Source organism: Oncorhynchus masou, chromosome 11 (assembly GCF_036934945.1).
Source record: "Oncorhynchus masou masou isolate Uvic2021 chromosome 11, UVic_Omas_1.1, whole genome shotgun sequence".
In the NCBI taxonomy this organism is placed as follows: domain Eukaryota; kingdom Metazoa; phylum Chordata; class Actinopteri; order Salmoniformes; family Salmonidae; genus Oncorhynchus; species Oncorhynchus masou.
Window position 1 is genome coordinate 30,122,925 of NC_088222.1, and position 23,707 is coordinate 30,146,631.

At 41.1% G+C, this 23,707-nt stretch overlaps 1 protein-coding gene across 1 annotated transcript in view; it reads right to left on the bottom strand.

Moving 5' to 3' along the window:
• Positions 1 to 1,347: 1,347 nt before the first annotated feature.
• Positions 1,348 to 23,707, bottom strand: part of LOC135547850 (glutamate receptor 3-like) — a 113,853-nt gene continuing 91,493 nt past the window's right edge. The window contains exons 12-18 of the mRNA XM_064977076.1: positions 22,176 to 22,382; positions 20,248 to 20,621; positions 18,500 to 18,698; positions 10,118 to 10,365; positions 9,236 to 9,350; positions 3,593 to 3,841; positions 1,348 to 3,079 (exon numbers count right to left, since the gene is read on the bottom strand). Of these exons, the coding sequence (XP_064833148.1) occupies positions 3,596 to 3,841; positions 9,236 to 9,350; positions 10,118 to 10,365; positions 18,500 to 18,698; positions 20,248 to 20,621; positions 22,176 to 22,382 (1,389 nt within the window). The 3' untranslated portion in view covers positions 1,348 to 3,079; positions 3,593 to 3,595. The remainder of the gene's footprint in view (positions 3,080 to 3,592; positions 3,842 to 9,235; positions 9,351 to 10,117; positions 10,366 to 18,499; positions 18,699 to 20,247; positions 20,622 to 22,175; positions 22,383 to 23,707) is intronic.

The window sequence follows — 23,707 nt, forward strand, 5'->3', positions numbered from 1 at the left end:
AGGGTTATTTGCCTTCCCACTTTGTTGTTACAGTTAAGCTGAAGTAACAGACCTTTCAGTTGGTCAGGCAAGAAGTTATTAGAAAGTTCAAGTTCCCACACAAAGGGTACACAGAGAATGCTCTAAACCGTGCATTTCCTGATGTGAAACCTTGCACAGAGACCTCTCCAGTGTTGAGCAATGCTATAAAGCCTTGTAGGACAAGCTATTGCAGTTTATTTTCTGATATGTACAGAAACCCTTAAGAAAAAAAGATTTCAGTCCGAGTGCAGTCTAACTTCAGTACACTGCAGTTATTCTGCAATTACTGTGTCCAAAATACCACGGTTGACTGCAGTTAGTGCACTTTTACTGCCGTTTCAAAACTGCAATCTTTTTTTGTAAGTGAAGCTCTTAAATACCTTAGACATGTATAGTCTAGTGTTCGCCTATCAGATTTTCCACCAATGCTCTTTATCGGATACATCACTTCACTCTGTAAACTGGCCATATCTGTATACCTGTTGCAAGACCCATTTATTGATGCTTATTTATAAAACCTTCTTAGGGCCTCACTCCCCCTATCTTTAGTGACCTACTGCAACCCTCATCCTCCATATACTTTACAACACCCGTTCTACCTTATTGCCCTTAGTGCTGTTACCTGTGGCTAAATGTTTCTACCATGTTTGTGCTGCTACTGTGTTTCATATTGTGTTTCTACCATTCTGTGTTTTAGGTCTCTATGTAGTGTTGTCTCTCTCTCGTGTGTTTTGTCCCGGCAGGATGCCTCTTGGTAGGCCGTCATTGTTTGTAAATTTGAATTTGTTCTTAATTGACTTGCCAAGTTAAAGGTTAAAACAAATAGTGTTCAGAGTAGCTCCTAGTCTTGTTATTTTACAGTTGAGAGCATTCTCCTGCTCCTCTCTGCTTCTGTTTTAGCTTGGTCGTAAATCACAAGTTCCCTGGCTTTACAACATTTATCACACAAAATCCCCAGACCAAGTCCTGTCCAGTCTGGCAATCCTGCTAGTTTATACATGTACATTGGAAATGACCCTCTCTCATTCCTTCTTTGTAATATAGTGCATTGTCATGAAAAAATTGCTTGCATATACCATTCAACCGTAATGGCATTCTACTCCAGGGCAAGCCTTATGGATTGTCCATATTGTGTCATTCTCTGACTAGTTGAAGATCATGCTTGCGGGATGAATAGTCGGCTGGATAAATGTTAATATTTCCTGGTTTCTTCCTGTCTATTATATGGTACAGTATGATCACTGGAGATATTTGGAAGATAAAATGTATTGTCCCTGTATGACAGAATAACATTCAATAGCTTAACCAATAATATTAGAAAATAACTGAATTTTAAATCCACTTTTATTTACAAAATGTAATAAAATTCTTTGTACAGGACCTCACAAGGTTCAGTATGTCCACACATGCAGTTCTTGTTATCACTACGCAGCTTGGCAATTTTCTCATTGCTGAGGTGCAATTACAAATTAAATAACTAAAAGGATCCGATTCGTTATAAAGTTGAGATTTTGCTAACTTCCTAGGGTCTGCTTTAGGTTGCAGTTTGGTAAAGTGATCACCAATTTCACATGCATTTTATTTGTAAAAAAAAAAAAGGATAAGAGAAGCCTTGATTAATAAAATCAATGTTTCTTAACATTTATGCTTCTCCATGGTTAAAGAATTCTCTTATCATCATGCATTTTCTGCTTGGCATGTCTTCAAAGTGTAGGCTAGTGGATCACAGTTTTTGTAGAAACATAAAAACACAGAAATACTCTTGTATTCTTCTGATAGTTATTTTTCTCAGAAACATAAAACAGAAATACTCTAGTTGTATTCTTCTGATCTCTCCACTCTCATTGGGTTAATTACTGAATAATGATCAATCTAAACAGAAAACACAGGTACAAAGAAATGAATGTAAATTACAACTAGATATAGTGTGCTATTATTTACCAAACATGTTAAGATAGAGATTTAACTCCATTAGTATATATTATCATTGGATTGCATTGCAATTAGACTTACAATTTAATAACCTTTTGTGAAAGATATGTAGTCGATTTTGATTAATATGAGTACTCAAACCTTTTATATGTTGTAAATTGGGGTGTACTGTTTATAACAAATCTATTACGCTCAGTAGGCCTATACTGTAAATATGCAAGTGTTCTCTACAACTTTTAATACTCTGTTCAATCAAAAACCTCAATCACAACATGGCCTCATATGGCTTTTAAAAACTGATCATGTCTTCATAAAATTGAATATTTAATATTAATATTTTTGTTTGGCAGTAGTGACAAGTGTGGGCCATTGCCCAAATTAAATATTGTATTTATTTTTAACCAGTCATGTTATGCTGATAAAATGTCAGCTTGTCCATCAGGCTCTAAGAAAATGGACAGCACTTGACATTTTAAATAACCAATGATTTCAAATTATTCATATTTTTTAAATAAAAGATTTCTTTTGATCCTACCCTATTGATTGAAGTTTGTCTTAGATTATTATATGACATTGAAAATAATTTTATAGTAAAATAGGCAGATGACTCGAGTACGTTCAATAAAACACAACATTTTTTCAATAAACATTTTACCACTAAAATACACCTGTAAAGGCTTGAAATGACTTAATGTTCTCTGGGATGAGTTTATTAATGGTAAGTAATGTCTTTTTTTCTTCAAAATAATTGAACTAAAACTTTCCCCACTTATAGATTACAACAGTATAAATGTTTTCTTTCTTTCCTACCCTATATTCTTTTGCGATTCTTGTATTTTCAAGTGAACCAAAATGGAGTTGCATTGCTGTGATGCTGAATGCTCCGTAAGGCACTAAGAGAGGCAAGTCCCATATTTGAAGAAGCACAGGTCCTATTGTGTCACCGTGGTCAATAATTGTGCCAGGCTTGGCAACACAGGATGGGCATTTGTTGACTGTGGGTTTGGGTCCAAGCTGATGACCAAGTCTGCCGCCTCGCCTCCAGGGTGCCAGCCAGTGGGTTGTGTTCCTACAGAGTGACTGTCCCTTCCTCCAGACACACCAGCGGAAGGGATAGACTTCAGATCTGTAAAACCGGAGTCGGATTTCAACAGAATTTTTTGTGGATACCATAAAATGTTATATTTTTCAGTAATAGGTAAACTTACATAAAACATATAGACCATTCAGGACCCTTGAAGACTAGATTTCAACAACATTCAAAATCAGTGTTTGTAGCCTATTCTTGAAAAATATTCTAGAACACACAATACATGCATTGCTTATGTTGAAACCATTATCAGCTTCTCATAACATTGTGTTGCAATAGCATTCAGTAACAGGATGACATCAATTCTGAGAGACACTTAGTGCCCAAGACAGGGCTCTCCAACCATGTTCCTGGTGAGCTACCCTCCTATAGGTTTTCACTCCAACCCCAGTTGTAAGCAACCTTATTCAGTGTATCCACCAGCTAATTTTTAGAATCAGGTGCACTAGATTAGGGTTGGAGCAAAAACCTCCAAGACGGTATCTCTCCAGGAACAGGGTTGAAGAGCCCTGGCCCAGAAAGCTGGGACAAAATGTGGGAGAGACATACCCCCTAGATTTTAACACTCTCTGTTCCATACACATTATAGCCTTCTCGGTACGTGGCAAAATTCTGGGTGTTTGCCGGAGGAGCTGGTTTAAAGTTTTGGGCATTCTTAGCCAGATTCAGTCGTTTGGTTTCAGCCCGTGACTTATAACAGAACTCTATCAAAGCCACGGTCATAGCCAGCCCTAGCCCTCCAACCAGAATATAGAAGACTCCCGCCACATTGCTCAAGCTTAGAGCACTTGTCTTGTCCTGGGGAAGGTAAAGAACAATGTTAAGATTTTTTTTTACAGACATTTTGGTTGTCACCTGATCAAACAAGAAAGGCAAAATCTCCCCAAGTCAAATCCAGCTCTAATGAAGATGACACCCCCACTATTAGTGATCTAATGGATTACCCCAACAACTCTGTATGGTTCTATCAACTGTATAGGCAGTGAATACCATGGAGACATATGCCTACTGTGGGGTAGTATTGAAGTAAACTACAGAGGTTGACCTGCTGAATGACTTCCCTACAACAGTGGGAAGCTGGGAGAAGCTTGGGACTGTCTTGTAGGTCAGTCAATCCTCAACAATAGCAGGAGAGGTGGGTCAACTCTGCAGGTAGTTAATAACATAGCTAGATTGGTGAATGTCGAGAAAAAGGTTCCTTATACCCTACTCTGTGGCTCGTTTACGAGGCCACCCTAAAAGGAAGGTGGTCAATGTCGTACAGGTCAAAAAACTCTTAATTGGCCCTGACTTCACTGTGATATTATAGTTCTTCAAATGTACCATTAATAATCTGACTGAATCTCACAATTTCAATCAAAGTGGCAAGATGTTTGAACTGTGAATTGAACCATTTTGCTGCTACTAAGATCCAAACTTAGATATTGAAATTAATTTATAAGAGTTTTACCATTTGCATTTTAACCCTATAAGTGTGTCCTTTAATTTGTGCTTCATATAGACTGTCTTAGGTGAGCCCTGACATTGGCTACAGGGCCAGTATGTCCTGTCCTCTGAATTTCTCAGAGGGTTAAATAACTGGTTTATATTAAATCCTTTAACTTCATGAAGTGTGTAAACAAAATCTCCTTATTGTGACATTCCACAGTTCAAACATGACCGTCAGATTCCAGATGATCACTGTATGACCAGGTGGAGTTTGAAAGTTATTTTGGAGTTTGTCAGAGTAAAGAAGCTTGTTCAGTAAGTCACACTGTATAATGTTAATGGATTCAATATACTCAATTAGCACGCAAATAAGTAAGGACACTAATAAACAATATTTCAATAAAAGTTTGGTCAACAAAACAGTAGCATAATGGTTACAATTCAAGGGTTGTCATTTGTCTATGGTAAATATGAATACAAATGTAATTGTACATTTTCCAGGGCATGCTGCACCTTTGCAACTATCATTACATATGTCTAAGCTGTGTAATGAGATTTTAGGACTAATAATAATTCATAATTGAACAGTAATGTAAACATTCATAATGTGGATGCGGATGTGTAAGACAAACTATGCCATGAATATTGTTTAGAATGTTTTCACTGTGTTGCAGATATGTCATTCTTGGAACACAAAAACAACAAAAAAGAAAATGAAAGAAAAAATATTCTATACATATATATTTTTTAAATGTATGTTATTTAGGTATTTGCATATGAACAGTTAAGTCAAAATGCAATTTGCAATCAGTACAAAAAGACCTGCAGCGACTGACCTTACTTCCAGAGTCCTTGGTTCCACATTCACCCTTATCGTACCACCATTTGTTTTTCAGCTTGTCTAAGATGCCTTGTTCACTGAGTTTCAATACGGCAAGGTTTACAGGAGTTCTTCACGTGGGAAATAACATAAATAACATCATATTATGTTATTTTATGTTATTCAAGCTTTAAACTACTTCATACTTTACAAAGCGATAGAGCAGGGTCCTGGCCAAGACAACACAGAGAGCAGGCAAAACTAACTGTCACCTTTCATACACCAGGACTAACCCCTACCGTACCAGACCCTACCTGTATCGCTTTGAGTAATCGGCACACACTGTTCAAAAAAGCACTTACGATTGGGACTAGCAGAATAGCTACTGTAATATAGCTCTGTATGTACATAAAATAGGTGCAATTGTTATGGGCACATGTAGCTTTTTGACCAAGGGTTTAGCAAGGTGGATCTAACAGGAACCCTTTCCTGACTAACAGACAAACAAAAACTAGCAGCCCATTTTGGTTCTAGCTGAGGGTAGCCAACGCCTCACAAAATACAGCCCTTCACTGTACATGCATCCACAGAGCCACCTATAAATCTGACTTGCGTAGGTCTATACTGTGCAATTAACATCAATCAAATGTAACGTTAGGAACTACAAGAGAGAGGTAGATCTAAATTGGAGTAATATGGAATTGTAGCCAATCTGGTTTTCTATCATATATATATATATATATATATATATACTGTATTTATATATATATATATATATATATATATATATATATACTGTATATATATATATATATATATATATATATATATATATATATATATATATATATATATATATGTATATATATATACCAACATGTTGATTCTATTAAGATCTGTGGCTGCATGATTAGTGTATATAGCTACTTTTTTAACTTATAATTGCAATGAGATCAATAAAATATACAGGTAGATTTGACTGAATAAGACTAAGGAATGTAAAAGCTAAACAGTTTCTAATGAGTCCTGAAACAGGGCGTTATGTTTGTAAGACATTATGCTGTCTACATGACTGCTCGATTTCTGTATTTATTTTCTTCCTGAAAAATGATCAGGGATTGTAATTTAACTTCATTAAATATATTGTATTCACCACTGTAGTCTGCTTCATGCATAATAGCATAATATTTACATAAAAGAGGAGAGAATGGGAGGTTATTTGATCTTATCTGGCTAGACGGCTTATTTTCACAGCAATTTAGACAACATACTTCGACAACATTTATGGTTCACAGTAAGTCTCAGAAAAGAACTATGTGAATAGGAATGAGTTTAGTAACAGCAGCTTTGCACAATTAGTACTGTCTCCTGCTCATACTGAGCTGTTGCTATGGACGTGGTAAGTCACATCGGGCAAGGTTCCAGTACTGGTATCAGTGTGGAGAGAAGCAGCTAAACAATGGGCAGAATGGGCACAACATCAGGACAAACTGGGTGTACTGACATCTGTTTCCCTACTAAGTCCCCAAGCAAGAAGAATCCCTGGCAATGGCATGGCTATCTGGTTTGGAAGAGTACCATCCCCCCTTTTTTAGACTATAGTAATGACAGACTAAATAAATAAAGCGCTATAACAGTGCCATAACATAACAGTGTTATAATGCATGATGTAGTCATGGGGACAAAGCAACAACAACAAAAAAACAGGTGATCATTTAGTTCCCTCTTGCGTGACCCGTATCCAGAGCTGGCAGGGTGTCCTCTGAGGGCATGCAAACACATGAAATGACTCACAATAGCCTTGACCCAGCAACCTAGAGGTCAGTGGACTGAGAGCGCTGACAGGCTAACAGCGAGATCGAGGACAGTACTCTCCTAGCTAACGTGTCACAGAAGGTCTGTCTGTCTGTCCAGTAGCAGCTGACATGATAATGACACATGCTGATGTACGCGCTGTACTGAGCATGCCTGTCAGATGGCTATCCCCTTGTGCCTGTGATTGCTGCTAGGTAAACATGCGTTGCTTCGTCCCGTCTTGATCCAGTCCAACAACGAGGAGGGGCAGTGTAAAAATGCAAGGTTCAGTTCTTTTTTGAGAGTATAAAATCAGTGTCTGTGGCGGGGGATGTCGAAGGACTCTTTCCCTGTTACCATCAAGTATGACTCAGGTGTCAAATGAATACATATGTTGAGGTGACAAAACAAAAACTGGAAAACAATACAAACAGAACACTCCTAAAACATACAAAGAGACAAAACTATCAAATCAACCCACACAGTATTTGACAGTTCATTCAAGATATCAAGATACAATGTTAAAACAAAAGATGAACAACTGAGAAAACATGACACACAGAAGAAACACGATTTACTCACGTCTTTACACCATCCGATTCTCATACATCCAAATATCTATCAGAAATAGTTACTCATTCCAGTTCTTAACCTGCTGTGTGAACTTTCCTTATTGACTATATGTCTGTGATAAGCATGTCGTCTACTTTCATATTTGAGACAATTTCCCTGGGTATTTATGGTATATTTACAGTGTAATTTGCCAATGTCAGATCTAGTTTGTGTCTATAATATATTGGGTTTTGCTCTGTCAGTGGTTATTACATACAATATATTTGAAGCACATTGTTAAAGTACCAACACATGCATTTTTAAGAATAAAAGAATAAACAAGAAATGTGGCAGTCAGGTGCAATATCATAACATGGCTACCCTCTCTCTACCAAGGATTCAAGGCAGATTGCTTGCAGGACGAGGCAGCTGCTTTGTGTTGCTCTGCTATAGTTTTCATGTCCCGCTTACACTCAGGAATGAATGACTAGAGTCAACAACATCAAAGTCAGTCTGCCTGTTCTTCTACAATGTGCCAAGTGTACTGTGGTCAAGATGCAAGCAGAAGATTAAAGACAGAGACGGATCCACAGTCAGGCTGTCACTGTGCCCTCGTGTTCTGAAACACAAGATCAGGTCATATTTTCCTCTTGCAGTGTTTCATTAGTCGGGATGGGGCCGGCCGTGGGTAGACTGACTGGTCTTGGAGACTAAGACCAACCAAAGGAATCTGTCATGGTCACAAGCTAAGACTGGTTTTCAGTGATGTTGTTGGTATCAGACAGAAGTTTGGATCATTTGGTGTCACTGTCATTAGAATTCTCACGTTTGCCTGCAATGCTTAGTCCCCTCAAGACTACGCTGTTCGCCTCGCCTGCCCTAGCACCCAAGGTTGAGGCAGTTTGGAGAGTGCTACAGTACACCTCAGTGCTAGGGTACATGGCCACTGCCATGTTATTCTCTTAATCAATACTTAATTCAGAATCAATTGCAACAAATTATTCATCCACTGTCAGTTAAATGAGTGATGAAATGTGTTGTTCTCTTCAAATAGAATCCCCCTGAAGGACATTTTAGTGAAACCGCATTATAATTCCACCATGTTTGTCCTGTGGATATAAAAAGCAGAGGAAATGTACATTCTGCCATTCTGTATGTTTTGCCTTTGACAACCACAGGGCAAAGCACTAAGCTAAAAAGCCTCTGGAGAAACGTAGGAAATATCTCACAGAGCAGCCCTGCTGCAGAGCAAAACACTAACTCCCCAAAGGAGGTCACACAGTATGGCTTCTTACCAGAAGTGCTACTCTTCAACCATCGGGAATAATAATTAGTTTCAACACTTCTTTACCTGCAGTTAAAAAATAGCCATTTTTTATCAGAAATATCTAAATTGTTACTGGTCTTTTTCCTCCATTAGCCAAGTAAAGGGTTCTCAGTTTGATCTCAGTTGCACAATAAAATAGAAAAAGCCCCTCGGTTTTCTGTTACAGGGCCATAGTGGATGTGGTTGGGGCCTATAGGTTACAGTAGTGATATAACAGGCTTGCCGATTACTCTACTCTACGATACCCGATATTGGTGACATTGAGGCTGACCTTGGAGTCACCTCCCCCGCTGCCGCACTCTCCCTTGTCGTACCACCATTTGTTTTTCAATTTGTCCAAGAGGCCTTGCTCATTCAGTTTTAACACTGCCAGGTTAACAGCATTTCTTGAAACGATAAAACATGACTTGTAAGAAAACGAACAGGTCCGTGAGAAATCTAATATTAGAATATTAGTTAATAGTAATAATAATAATAATAATATCAAATGATTCATAAGGGGATCACGAAAATGACAAATTGGTAAAGAATTTCAACGGTGTGTAGAGGTAAGAAGCGTTTTACAGCAAAGAAAGTGTTAAATATTAAAGAGGTGGTATGGAGGGTTACATTGCTCAGAACTTAAGTGTGCGGGATAGGGACACTTTGTCATAGAGAATAGAAGAATAACGACAACATACAGCATGCACGTTAACATTCATCATAAGTGACAGTGCAGCTTTTAGCAAGTTAAGTGAAAGAAACACATTGAACTGTTAAATTAGAAGCAATGCTGAACTGCCAGAGAGGGACACCACAGAGGACAGAGAGAGGAAAGGTTGAGGGAAGAGAAAAACAAACGAGGGGTGGGTGTGGGGGCACATCAACATTCAAATGGATCTAGTAAATATGACTAATATACCAATAAGTACTTTCCCTTTGAAGAGAAAGAAAAAGACAGAAACACAGAGAGAAACGAACCATAGAGAGAACATGATAGAAATGGCTTTACGGCTACACGAGAGTTAAACACATAATACCGTTTACTTCCTGATGAACCTCAAAAAATGAAAAATTGAGGAGTGAGGAAGAAGAGGAATGGGACAACAGGAGACATCAGGGTAGGTGGAATACTATAACAACATGGAGAATATTGTTATATTATCCCACCCACCTTAATGCTGAGCCTTTAGGTGTTGCCACACCGTATCCTTTAGAGTCGAGGTTGCCGCCCACTTTCATGGTGTCACAAGGTTTCCGCTGCTCAATGTACTCGTTCATTGTGGATTCAAGAAGAAAGGCAAATTTGCCTTTCGACTTTCGCACTCGGGCAACCCCTTCTGGAGTGGTCTTTGCGAACACTGACGGTTCAGCTGATTTCATGTAAGACCACATTTTTTCATAAACTGCTATTTTGGAGCGCTGCATTTGGGGAGAGAGGGAGAAAGAGAAGACAAAAATAGGTTAGTGGTGTATTTAAAAAAATGGAGACCTTAGCTCTCAGTGCTTAAATAACACATTTTACACACATACAGTGGGGCAAAATGTATTTAGTCAGCCATCAATTGTGCAAGTTATCCCACTTAAAAAGATGAGAGAGGCCTGTATTTTTCATCATAGGTACACTTCAACTATGACAGACAAAAGGAGAAGAAAAAAATCCATAAAATCACATTGTAGGATTTTTAATGAATTTATTTGCAAATTATGGTGGAAAATAAATATTTGGTCACCGACAAACAAGCAATATTTCTGGCTCTCACAGACCTGTAACTTCTTCTTTAAGAGGCTTCTCTGCCCTCACTCGTTACCTGTATTAATGGCATCTGTTTGAACTTGTTATCCGTATAAAAGACACCTGTCCACAACCTCAAACAGTCACACTCCAAACTCCACTATGGCCAAGACCAAAGAGCTGTCAAAGGACACCAGAAACAAAATTGTAGACCTGCACCAGGCTGGGAAGACTGAATCTGCAATAGGTAAGCAGCTTGGTTTGAAGAAATCAACTGTGGGAGCAATTATTAGGAAATGGAAGACATACAAGACCACTGATAACCTCGACCTGGGGCTCCATGCAAGATCTCACCCCGTGGGGTCAAAATTATCACAAGAATGGTGAGCAAAAATCCCAGAACCACACGGGGGGACCTAGTGAATGACCTGCAGAGAGCTGGGACCAAAGTAACAAAGCCTACCATCAGCAAGGGCATTGAAGATGAAACGTGGCTGGGTCTTTCAGCATGACAATGATCCCAAACACACCGCCGGCAATGAAGGAGTGGCTTCGTAAGAAGCATTTCAAGGTCCTGGAGTGGCCTAGCCAGTCTTCAGATATCAACCCCATAGAAAATCTTTGGAGGGAGTTGAAAGTCTGTGTTGCCCAGCAACAGCCCCAAAACATCACTGCTCTAGAGGAGATCTGCATGGAGGAATGGGCCAAAATACCAGCAACAGTGTGTGAAAACTTTGTGAAGACTTATGGAAAACGTTTGACCCCTGTCATTGCCAACAAAGGGTATATGACAGTATTGAGTATTGAGATAAACCTTTGTTATTGACCAAATACTTATTTTCCACCATAATTTGCAAATAAATTCATTAAAAGTCCTACAATGTGATTTCCTGGATTTTTTTCTTCTAATTTTGTCTGTCATAGTTGAAGTGTACCTATGATGAAAATTACAGGCCTCTCATCTTTTTAAGTGAGAGAACTTGCACAATTGGTGGCTGACTAAATACTACTTTGCCCCACTGTACATCTTCATATACAGTGTAGTCCTTTGCCATGAGTCAATAGAGTGCTCTCTGTGCTCCCAGAGAGCTGAGTAAAGGAGTAGTTGTAGTGGGCCTGTTGCCAACAGCAGATAGGGCCTAAGGTCCGACAAGCTGGCAGCACACTAAAAACAAAACTGCAGGGCCTCGTTTCTCCTCGGCAAACCATCGACAGGACGACCACCTGACTGACCACCTGCTCCCTTTCACCATCCCCCCTTAGTACACAAGACAGGAAGTGAGTCAGCATGCCCTTTGACATTGGGGTTCTAGAGGTGTCACCTGGATTGGTCAGTGGGGTTGCTGCCACCTGGAGCAGCAATATGACGTGCTGAGAGGAGAACACAACCCTGCCATGCCCTGGCCTGCCTCCTGCCTCCTGCCCTTCCCTTACTGACACACACCCAGGGATGCAGTGCATCCAGTGCACACTGGGGTATGCACACAGCAGTCGACAACAGAAGGACAAATAAGGAAGCTGCATTAAACTTGGTTTATGTGACCTTCCGCCGAGTGACCGAACAAGTGGGGAAAACTTTAGGATGGATGTTCTCACGACCAAAAAAGGCACGTGTATAAATAGCCTATAGATTGATTTAATTAGCAAGTGAATGCTTAATGTGGCAAAACCAGAGTCAACTTGGTGATTATATCTATGGCTATATTGCCCAGGGCCCCAAATAACATCATATATTGTTGATGAATAGATATTACTATTTAATCTGAGAGGGCCATTGGAAGTTCATTTCTGGCAAGTCTTTGTTTTGTCATATCTTCTTCACATTTTAATGGAGAATGGGCAATAGGCCCACCATAATAGCTGAATCAAGCTAAATCTAACATTACATATTAAACTGCAGATGGCTTGGCTACTGTGGACCATCGTGAAATTTAGTGTGAAATATATGACTGTACTAACCAGATAAACAGATTGATCTACTTTTTACGAGTGTGAGCACACGCATACAGTGGCAGACGCACGCGTGTGCGAACACACACACACACACACACACACACACACACACACACACACACACACACACACACACACACACACACACACACACACACACACACACACACACACACACACTTACAGTATACGTTTTAGTATCCTTGTGGGGACCTAAAATGTATTTCCTTTCAAAATCCTATTTTCCCTAACCCTAACTCTAACCCTAATCGTAACCCTAATCGTAACCCTAACCATAAACCTAACTCTAACCCTTATCGTAACCCTAATCGTAACCCTAACTCTAACCCTAATCGTAACCCTAACCATAACCCTAACCATAAACCTAACCATAAACCTAACTCTAACCCTAATCGTAACCCTAACCATAACCCTAACCATAACCCTAACCATAACCCTAACCATAAACCTAACCCTAACCATAAACCTAACCATAAACCTAAAACCTAAAATAGCCTTTGTCTTTGTGGGAATTTTTCTTGTTTTACTATCCTTACGGGGTCTTTTGGGGATTTCTGGTACCCACTAGAATAGTAATACACACACGGAGTAAAAAACAACTGGCAGGGACTGTGGCAGGGACTGTGGCAGGGACTGTGGCAGGGACTGTGGAAGGGACTGTGGCAGGGACTGTGGAAGGGACTGTGGCAGGGACTGTGGAAGGGACTGTGGAAGGGACTGTGGAAGGGACTGTGGCAGGGACTGTGGAAGGGACTGTGGCAGGGACTGTGGAAGGGACTGTGGAAGGGACTGTGGCAGGGACTGTGGCAGGGACTGTGGAAGGGACTGTGACAGGGACTGTGGAAGGGACTGTGGCAGGGACTGTGGCAGGGACTGTGGAAGGGACTGTGGCAGGGACTGTGGAAGGGACTGTGGCAGGGACTGTGGAAGGGACTGTGGAAGGGACTGTGACAGGGACTGTGGAAGGGACTGTGGAAGGGACTGTGGCAGGGACTGTGGAAGGGACTGTGGCAGGGACTGTGGCAGGGACTGTGGAAGGGACTGTGGAAGGGACTGTGGCAGGGACTGTGGAAGGGACTGTGGAAGGGACTGTGGCAGGGACTGTGGAAGGGACTGTGGAAGGGACTGTGGAAGGGACTGTGGCAGGGACTGTGGCAGGGACTGTGGAAGGGACTGTGGCAGGGACTGTGGCAGGGACTGTGGCAGGGACTGTGGAAGGGACTGTGGCAGGGACTGTGGCAGGGACTGTGGAAGGGACTGTGGCAGGGACTGTGGCAGGGACTGTGAGGGGACACACAGATGCACTCTAACACACATACTTTTTTGTTGTTGTATTGTTTGTATATCATTGAATTTTGAAATTTGTGTGACTGTCCTTGTCTATCAGTGTAACAGTGTTTTGTTACTTGTCATGTAATGGGGATCCAAATAAACATAAAAGGGTTCTACCTAGAACCAAATATGGTTCTTCAAAGGGTTCTCCTATGGGGACAGCCAAAGAATCCTTTAAGGTGTAGAAACACACACACACGTCCTTACAGACGAAGGCCCAAATTTACATAGAGAAAAATTCCTCTCTAATTAATATTGTTTGTACATTAAGCACCAGTTCTGATGTATTCTCTAAAATCAGTCTACAGGCTGTCTATTGACGGACTTACTAAGTTTTGGGGATAAAATTGGCTGGACATTCAGCTGTTTCATCTATCAGATGGTTGCACACCAGAGCAAAAAGGTGCATTGTCATCTTTACCTGGATTAAGTAAATCCTCATAGGAAGTTCAATCTGTTTAACAGAGGTGGCTGTATACAGAAACTTCAATGTCACTTAATTTCAGTTAGCTGATTATTAATATATTACATGACTCTGAATGTTTTAATTTTGAAACAAGCGCAGACGGGGTGGCAGGTAGCCTAGTGGTTAGAGCGTTGGGCCAGTAACCGAAAGGTTGCTAGATTGAATCCCTGAGCTGACAAGGTACAAATCTGTCATTTTGCCCCTGAACAAGGCAGATAACCCACTGTTCCTAGGCTGTCATTGTAAATAAGAATTTGTTCTTAACTGACTTGCCTAGTTAAATAAAAAAGACAGAGTGCTGTGGTTCTGGGGAGGTGACAGCCTCAGCTCCTCTGCTCTTTAATGGTTCTGGGGAGGTGATTTGGGATGTCAATAGTTTACAGAACCTCTTACGGTTCTCAGCTCCTCTGCTCTTTAATGGGAGTGATGAGCTTGACTCCCGATGAGCATGATGATAACATCATTGGTCTGTAATGTAAACTGTAAATAGGGTTGTTGAACATAATGAACTCATTGGTGTCACTCTAGTAGATTCTGTAGAGATGCCTGGTGGTCTCAGGACAACTGATATGACAGGGGGTAGGATCAGAACAGCGGAGATTCAATAAATGAGCTAAATATGAGTCAACATGTTAATTATTAAACTATAGAGAAACAACCAATGCTGCAGTCAAAATATTAGTCTCTGATCTGCACATACACCATCTGCTGCTATGTTGGCATCAGCATCACTCTGCTCAAATATTCACAAACGCCAATACTGTCATACAGTTCTCATCAGTGATGGTTGAGTTTACACTCACAGCACACCAAGGAATTGAATGAAATTGAGCTGACTAGTATGTAATCTTGAACAATGGGGAGTCAGGTTCCCCTACAAATGATTCCCCACATCACCCCCACCCCAGAGAGGTAGATTTTACCCCCTGCATCACACACTCATTTAAAGAGTACAGGGAGAGACCATATGGGAGGTGATTGAGGGGGTGGGGTTGCTCAGCGGGACATTCCTTGGAAGTGGTTGCTTCTTATGCACCAACAGATGTTGATGCCTTATGGGTGTATCAATCAAGGGCAAATATGTTTCACTAACAAAATATTTTCAAATCTGCAGTACATTCAGCTCCTATTGCTGCTAGTTACACCTCCATGATCTTCAGGCAAAAGGAATATGGAAATCAGTGTGTCTTTTGAAAAAAGGGCCTTTTGTGCAGCAGGGCCTTCAGCCCAGGTTTTGAGAGAGAGAAGAGAATAGACTGGGCGGAGGGGGTGGGACCTGAGCTGTCGCCAGAGTGGAAAGGTCATTTACACAATACAGGTGACAAGAATGACTGTGGCCAGAGAATCCAGTAAATGTCACAGAAAGTGCTTTAAATGTCAATACTGAAACCCCTGTGAGAGCACTTTTGTTATCACTTGAAACATAACAAGACAAATGATTTTCGGTATCGATAGCGAAGTCAGCATTATATCAGATGAACTACAAGAGCCAAGCTTAAGCACCTGGCTTGATCAAACTGATGTCATGGATACTCTATATCAGGGATGGGCAACTTTGATGGGGGTGGGGTGGGGGGTGGGGTCACAAAAAATCTGAACGAATCATGATGGGCTGCAGTTGCTTATGTCTCCAGCTTCTTGTTTTTACAGTAGTTGCATGAAAATATCTGCTCAATGCATTCTGCAAGATGGATGCATTTAACAGAACATCCGTATCAATGCATTGCTGAATAAAAAAAGTAAGCTGTCTCCCCACATTGTATCATGCAAATTTCAGCAGTAGCTGGATATGTAATGAATTCAGGGCCATGATTGAATCATGCTTGACATCTGCACAATTTCAATGGGAGGGACCGTTCATGTAAATTACAGTAATATTTTATGACAGGCTTGGCCATGCTGTGTAAACAGAGGGTCATTTCTGGGTCATGTAAAGATGCGTGCAGCTCTTCTGCTTGTGTTACTTGAGTCAGCAATCATATGTGGGCTAAAGGTCTCCAGTGTTCAAACGCAAATCTATTTTCATCTATACTACAACATAGATAAGCACGTTGTAAGTTAGTTTTCGGCCTCAGTATCCATTTGCAAAATAAATAAATATTAATGAGAAGATGAGCTGACTCCCATAGTGCAACACAAACACCTCCAGCTGTCAGTCCATCTATCAACTCTCCATTTATGCGCTCTGAATGCTTCATGGCTGTTTGCTCAGATCCACCCCACTGGCAATACAAAGTAGGGATGAGTCAGAAAATAAATCATTAGCATTCTGTCTGTATGCAGAGTGCTTGTCCACATGTAATTCTTGGATTCTCTTCTGGCCAGTTATACGAGTGCCAAAAGTATTCAAGTGAGACAACATAAGTAGCTCCTAAAAAAAATCTGCAAATTCATTTCATCAGGCGTTATAACATCAACCTGGACACATACACGTAACATAGCAAATGTAAATCCAGGACACTCCAGTTAGTATGATATGTTACATTTCGTATGGTATGTATTCATTTGTGGATTTCCATCATCCATTTCGTATGAGATGTTACAAATTACAATTTGTATATGTTACCAACTGCAATTCGTACAATATGTTTGGAATTGCAATTCATACAATATCTTACGAATTTACGAAATTCTAGGTAGCTAATGCTAAAATTTGCTAGGTGGGTAAAGTTAGCCAGGCTAGATGTTAGGGTTATGGGTTAAGGTTAGGTTAAGGTTAGGGAAGGAACTAGCTACCATGGTAAGTATTTGCAAAGTATCTAAAAAGTAGTAAGTAGTTGCAAAGTTGCTTATTAGCAAAACTACTAAAGTTGTCCGTGATGAGATTTGACCACGCAACCTTTGAGTTGCTAGACGCTCGCATTTTACACTGAACCATCCACCCTGACCAACCACCCTACTTTAGTTTTTGCTTTATGTAATCTTCTGTCTTATGTAACCATACCAAATGTTACATATCATACTAATTTGAGTGTCCCGTATTTACATTTACTATGTTACGTTTCGTCTATGAGACCAGGCTGATACATACACATGGCTGGTTTTGAAAATGAGATGCCTGAGCTAAGTTAATTTCTCTCCATGTATCACATACATGCTGCTGTGCCTAAGATACATGAGGTGGAAATGGAGCTAAGAATGCAAGCACTTAAAATCTATTTGACGTGTCTGAATATTCTTCTTCTGACTCTTTGACAACAAAGGGGCTGTGTCATAAGTGAGGGAGGAGTTGGGGAAGCATGTGATGTACTAGGGTGCCGGTACGGTAAATCCTGAGAGAAGTGAGGGAATGCATGGAAAGTAAAGGTGAGCCATTTGAGGATGACTTGCCAGTTTGTCATCAGAGCAGATTTCCGTTTGCCTGGTGGCTATATGACTCTAATTAAGCAGCACATCTTTCCTGAAGAACATATTTAAAATGTATCTGGAGCCTCTATTTGAATTAAAAGTCCCCCGGAATGGCTCCTCAGTCGTGCCATTTGAAGTTTGAAGGCGGAGGGACAGGAAGTGGGTCACTCATTATGAAGTCCCTGAACACCTATCAATTATCTTCCCAGAAAGACCTGGGACAAATCACCAGGCCGTCAGCCAGCCTGCCAAACAAATCATGAAAGAGAAGTACATTTGGATTACATCCAGTGGCTTGCACAGGTGGTTGTGTTTCACTGCACCGATTCACTAACTCTAAACACCAGGCTATAAATATACTTTTTAAAATATTCAGTGTGTTCAATTTTTAATGCTTTGTTTTATAAACACCACAAATTGAGAGAGAAACCACACAAAATTGTCTTCTGTCACCACACAGTAGCATAGACTCTGATAGCCACCTGTTTCGTGTATAGTAGCTTGACTTTCTTCAATATTTATTATCATAGCTAACTACTTCCATAATTTCTGTTGGGTATCAAGTAAAACTAAATATCTATACCATTCCCCTGTGCTCCTTGCTTTGATGTCTTGTCTGCTTTTTTGTTGTTTTCTAACTGTCTGTAAAGAGACTAAAGTTGTGCCTGGTGAATAAACCCCCAGTTAGTTTAGTCACTCACCCTAAAAAACTCCTTGGTGGAGCCTGAGTCTAGGGTCCCGTAGGCAATCTCTGTCTGCTTGGCCAGGTCCTCAGCACTCTCTATGGGAGACACCATCCTCTCCACTGTGAGGAAGGCAGCCAGGTTGGCTGTGTAGGAGGAGATGATGATGAGGGTGAAGAACCACCACACCCCCCCCACGATTCTGCCCGACAGAGACCTGAGAGAGAGGGGAGGAGGAGGAGGACAAAGGGACATGAGAGCAGGGTGCTCAATCCTACACACTGACAGCGGGATGGAGGTCGCCATGCTTTTGTAGTCCACTGCTTCCTGTGTAGAGTCTGGGTATCACACACCATGTATTGACATAAATGCACAGCCTCAGAGCATTGATCTTGGATTTATGTCAAATCTCACCCACATACCTCAATGTTAATGCTCTTTACACAGAGAAAAACATGGTGTCCCAGCCTTGTTGCTCTATGATGCTTGCGCGGAGGGTTGTGTTGTGGCTGAATGATAGCACACACAAACACAGCAAGCAGAGATTAGCGTGCATCAGCTTCAATGAGGCTGACGATCCCCACTGGTACGGTAACTACTAACCTTAGGCTTACTGTAGTATATCACGAAAACTGATCCTCCAGGAGGGAGAAGGACATTTCCTATATCGTTTTCTTCAAATTCATCAAATCTGTGGCATTGACTCTTTGGCATTCTATGGGCTTTTCAAATAGTACCTGACATCCTAAATTGCCATAGAATGTTTTGTGTTCTTTTCTGGTATTATGTTACAAGGATTAAATGGCTTGTCTTTTACTTAGAGTTGACTTTCTTCACTGCACATGAGAAGCCATCACTCAGTTTTCAGCAAACCCCTTTTTTTCATGAGCAATGCAAAAAAAAAACTTATCATAGAGACAGCAAGGGAACAATTACTGAGGAATGAATCCGAACGATGCATGTTTAAATGTTGATCTCAGTGGACCATTACCCTATAGCGCTGTAGCCATCACTATTCAGGTGAGACTGATGTTCAGCTCTGATAGACATGTCCTGGAACACTCTCTCATTGATCTTCATTCAGATGCACTACAATGGCCCAACATCCCAGACAAGATGAGGAGGGATGGCTTGAACAATGACAGTCCCCCGAAAAGGAATGAGGGACACACCGGCACAACAGTGATGATGAGTGAAGAGATGGACTGAATGAATGAAAAGAGGGGGAAGAGGGCATAACTTTTTGTCTATATGAAAATGCATGATATTAGTCATGAGGTAGAGGCCGAATTTAATGCCATTAAGGTGCTTCATCAGAGTGAAAATTGATAAAAATACATTACAATACATTACGCACCAGGCTGATGACCGTAAAATGGGACATGCAGCAAAAACACGGTAGCCCTCCAAGAGTTATTGGGAATAGGGTAAACTACGGATGTAATGACCCTGTGCATTTTACAGTCCCCGGGATGCTGGACATAAGTTATTTTGTGGATGCAATGCATAACTGTTAGCATGCAGCCAGGAGAGAAAGAGTGAGAGAGTGAGGAATGGTGGTGGTGTGTTTAAAGAGGATGAGGGAAAGATGAAGTGGAGGTGAATGGGGTGGAGAGCAAAACAACCATGACAAAAATAACATATATGCACCATGACATGATGGGAGTTGTAGTGATTATGACCATAAAATGCAGAGAGATGGTACAGTATGTAGATGATAGGATGGCTGAGTTTGAGGTGATGGAACATGGAGTACAGTAACCAACCTTGGCGAGATATCGCATCCTTGCTGCATGAAGGCGCCCAGGGAGAACCACAGGCTATTAAAAATCCCAAAGTCGTTAGGTGGGTCTGGAGGGCTCTGAGGGTCTTTGGCCTCGTCGTTCTCATCCAGATGCCACTCATATGGGCTGAAGCGGCTGACCAGGAAGAGCACCACGCTCACGCCGATATAGGCAAACACTATGCACATCCAGATCTCATAGGCCAGCGGGTCCAGGAAGGAGAACACACCCGGCTTTGACTTTTGAGGCTTCTTTATCATAATGGAGATCCCCAGGCTCATGAAAGGCTTAGAGAAGTCTATCACTTCCTCTCGTACCAGTGTTATAGTTAGAGGAGCCACTGCTATATCGGCTCTCTGGAAACATGGGAACAGGAACAGGAGGAGTTAGTGGTTCAAAATAGAGCACAGACACATCACATCAAACTGCCTTGTGATCAAAGCCCGACTTATAACAATTTAAAATAGAATGCCCATCTAAAGAAATTATGTGATTTTACTGTTTCTTGATCAAATAAACTGGTCATCGGGCAATTTTCAATATCTCATTATGACTATAGTATATCTATAATGTATTGCTGAAACCAATGAGTAGAGATGGAGCACGGAAAAATGAAATGGTGGATTAGAAAAATGAATGCATTAAATGTCAGATACGTTTAAGAAGAAAGTGAGACCTGCCAGCTTAAAATGGACCAATCTCAGTTAGCATTACTAGTGGTTAATGCCTCTGCCTTAATCCAAAAGAGTGCATTACTCCGTCAGATCCATCTATGAAGTAGAAGGTATGGAAACAGGAGGTTGAAGAGCTTATGCAAACAGCCCATGATATTTGAATCAGCCTAGGAAATTCAACTCCTTTATCAGATTGTCTTTAAAGCCTCCTAGCCTTATTAGCGAAGAGCTCAGCTATGTAATAAATGTTCCCATCGATAGCTTTTCAGGTCCCAGAGTTACAACCGGACCCGACCTTGACTTATAAATATGTAAATGCCATGCGAGGGCTGGGATCATCTTAGTGAGGGTTAGGCAGGGACCCTGTGAAAAACACAGCTCCAAGCCACTCCTTGTCTCAATATATCACTGGCTCATTTGCATGTGAATGGCTAATTAATGGTTCGGCGGATTTACTGTTGATGCAGAGAGGTGTCTCAGGGCATGTACAAAGCCTGTCAATTATAGCAGGAGATCATCTCTCTCTCTCTTTCAGCTCTCTGAAGAGTTTGGGGTGTCATTTTACAGAATGGTTGGTAAAATGATCATTATAAAAGGAATATGCTATTTCGTGTTAAATTAAAATGCGTTCAGAGTACCACTGCTTGCATTCAAACTGACAAACAGATGTTTTTCATTTTCACTTTATAGTCTGGCTGTCATCTGTCCCTTAATGAAACATGAACCAGTTCACAGTTGCTGTTTTATGAAAGAAGAAAATGAGCTCATACTTACACATGTAGTGAGTGGTTCATAACATAAAGTAATCAATCTTTCAATTAAGATCTGATTTATGGAGTTACATATGGAGAAAATCACACACCCAGTCAGTAGAGGATTGCGGGCCAGATCTGGTTGCTGGGTGGCACATATGGATCAGTGCTGCCACCGCAACAGTAAAAGGCCAGATCTGGTCCGAATGTGGGAGATGCGACCAGGGCGAGGGCAGGCAAACTTTGCTTATGAGCCAGTTCTGGCTTGTGATATGTGACCGTAACAAATACCCATAGTTGCTGGGACACTTTTGAATGAATGTGGATCACATTCACCCTGCTGGGCATGGTCTGGCCTTTTCATGCCGAAGATCTGGTTTAGGTGTGTTAACCAGATCTGGGCCACATACCTCAAGCCAGAGCTGGCCAAGCCCCCGTCCCTGTGTTGGTGACAGTGCTTCAGTACGTCGAGACTGTCACTTACCCCATATACCAGCTCACCCACCATCCCGTTCCACGTCTTGGTCTCTGGATCCCTTGCACCATACTTCCCGTCCGCAACTACTGACAGTTTGTATCTTATCCCCACATGTTTTGCAATTTCAGCCGCTAAATCGACACAGTAGCCTTCATATCTGTCATTCCCATCCAGTGACAAGTAGTTTCGCTTGTACATCACATAAGGAGATTCCTGTTAATTAAACATAATGTTGAGTTTATAGTTGAACATGCACACATTCCATTCACAGAGGCCTTTCCTCTTGAGGCCAGTCCTCTTAAACCCACACCGTGATTGTTGCATGCACACATGCTTAGATTACACACACAGACATACACAGACACAGAGCACACAAACAGGAAATAATAACAGAACAGCATGGACAAGAAGCGACACACAGAGTTGGTCACATGGGGATGTTGGGGTGCTGACCCGATCCACAGCCAAATGCAGCCAGCCTCCATAGCAGCGGGCTAGATGCAGGGCCCGGCCCGGGTAACCAGTAGGGACAGTAAGGCCTCTGACAGACAGGCATGAAGGGGAAAGGGGGTGGGTCACTCAGCCAGATTCCTTCATGTTAAACCCAGACACAACTCTAAGGAGGTGGGGGCCGGGTGGAGGGTGCATTAGCTTTGCATCGGTTTGGTAGGACAGGTTGATCAGGGGTTTGTGATACTTTCCAGTTCATCATGTAAATGGTAGTGATTGGCAAGGGATTACAGTAATGCTCGTTTTTATTGCAACACCATCAAACACATCAATGAATGTGCAGGGAGGCTGCATCATTCAAGTCATCAAACCAACTCTGAGCTTATCTTCCATACAGAATACACTGGGAGGTGTTCATACAAATACTTGGCTCTTTAAACTCTGAGATGTGGTTGGTTTTCTTTTTGGCTCGGCTCAAAAATCACACAGAGTGATTGATCTTAAATCACATCCCAATCCGTGTCAGGTGTAGAAGAGATGCCAGTGGGTAAAACAATGGTCAATTTCTTTCTTTCTGAAGGTATCTTTTCACCTCTATGCTAGAAGAAATGGGTTTCTGAAACAATAAAGTCAAATATAGCTAATTCTGATGCATAATGAGATTTGGCCAATTTACAATGTGAATAGACAAATACATGATCACTAGATGAGTAGTGTAACACTATTGCTATCATAACATTACAATGGTCCTACCATTTCCCTGTGTCTATCAGAAGTATCCTAACCAATTATGAGTATGAGCATGACATGCTTACATCTAGATGAGAATGTCTGACTTTCGTATTCTGAATTTGCCTAAGATGAGGACATAATAGGCAGAGTCAGAAAGAAGGCCATCGTTTTAAATGTAAGATAAGGCTTACCTTATTTTACATTTAAAAATGACCAAGATCTTCTAACTAACCATATATACATCCAGCTGATTTATTTTTTATCTCTCTGCTTGAGCTGGGGAATGCTTCATCTCTTGCTATCCCTGACCTTTGACCCCTAATATCGCTGGACATTGGAAGAAGCCACAGAGGTTA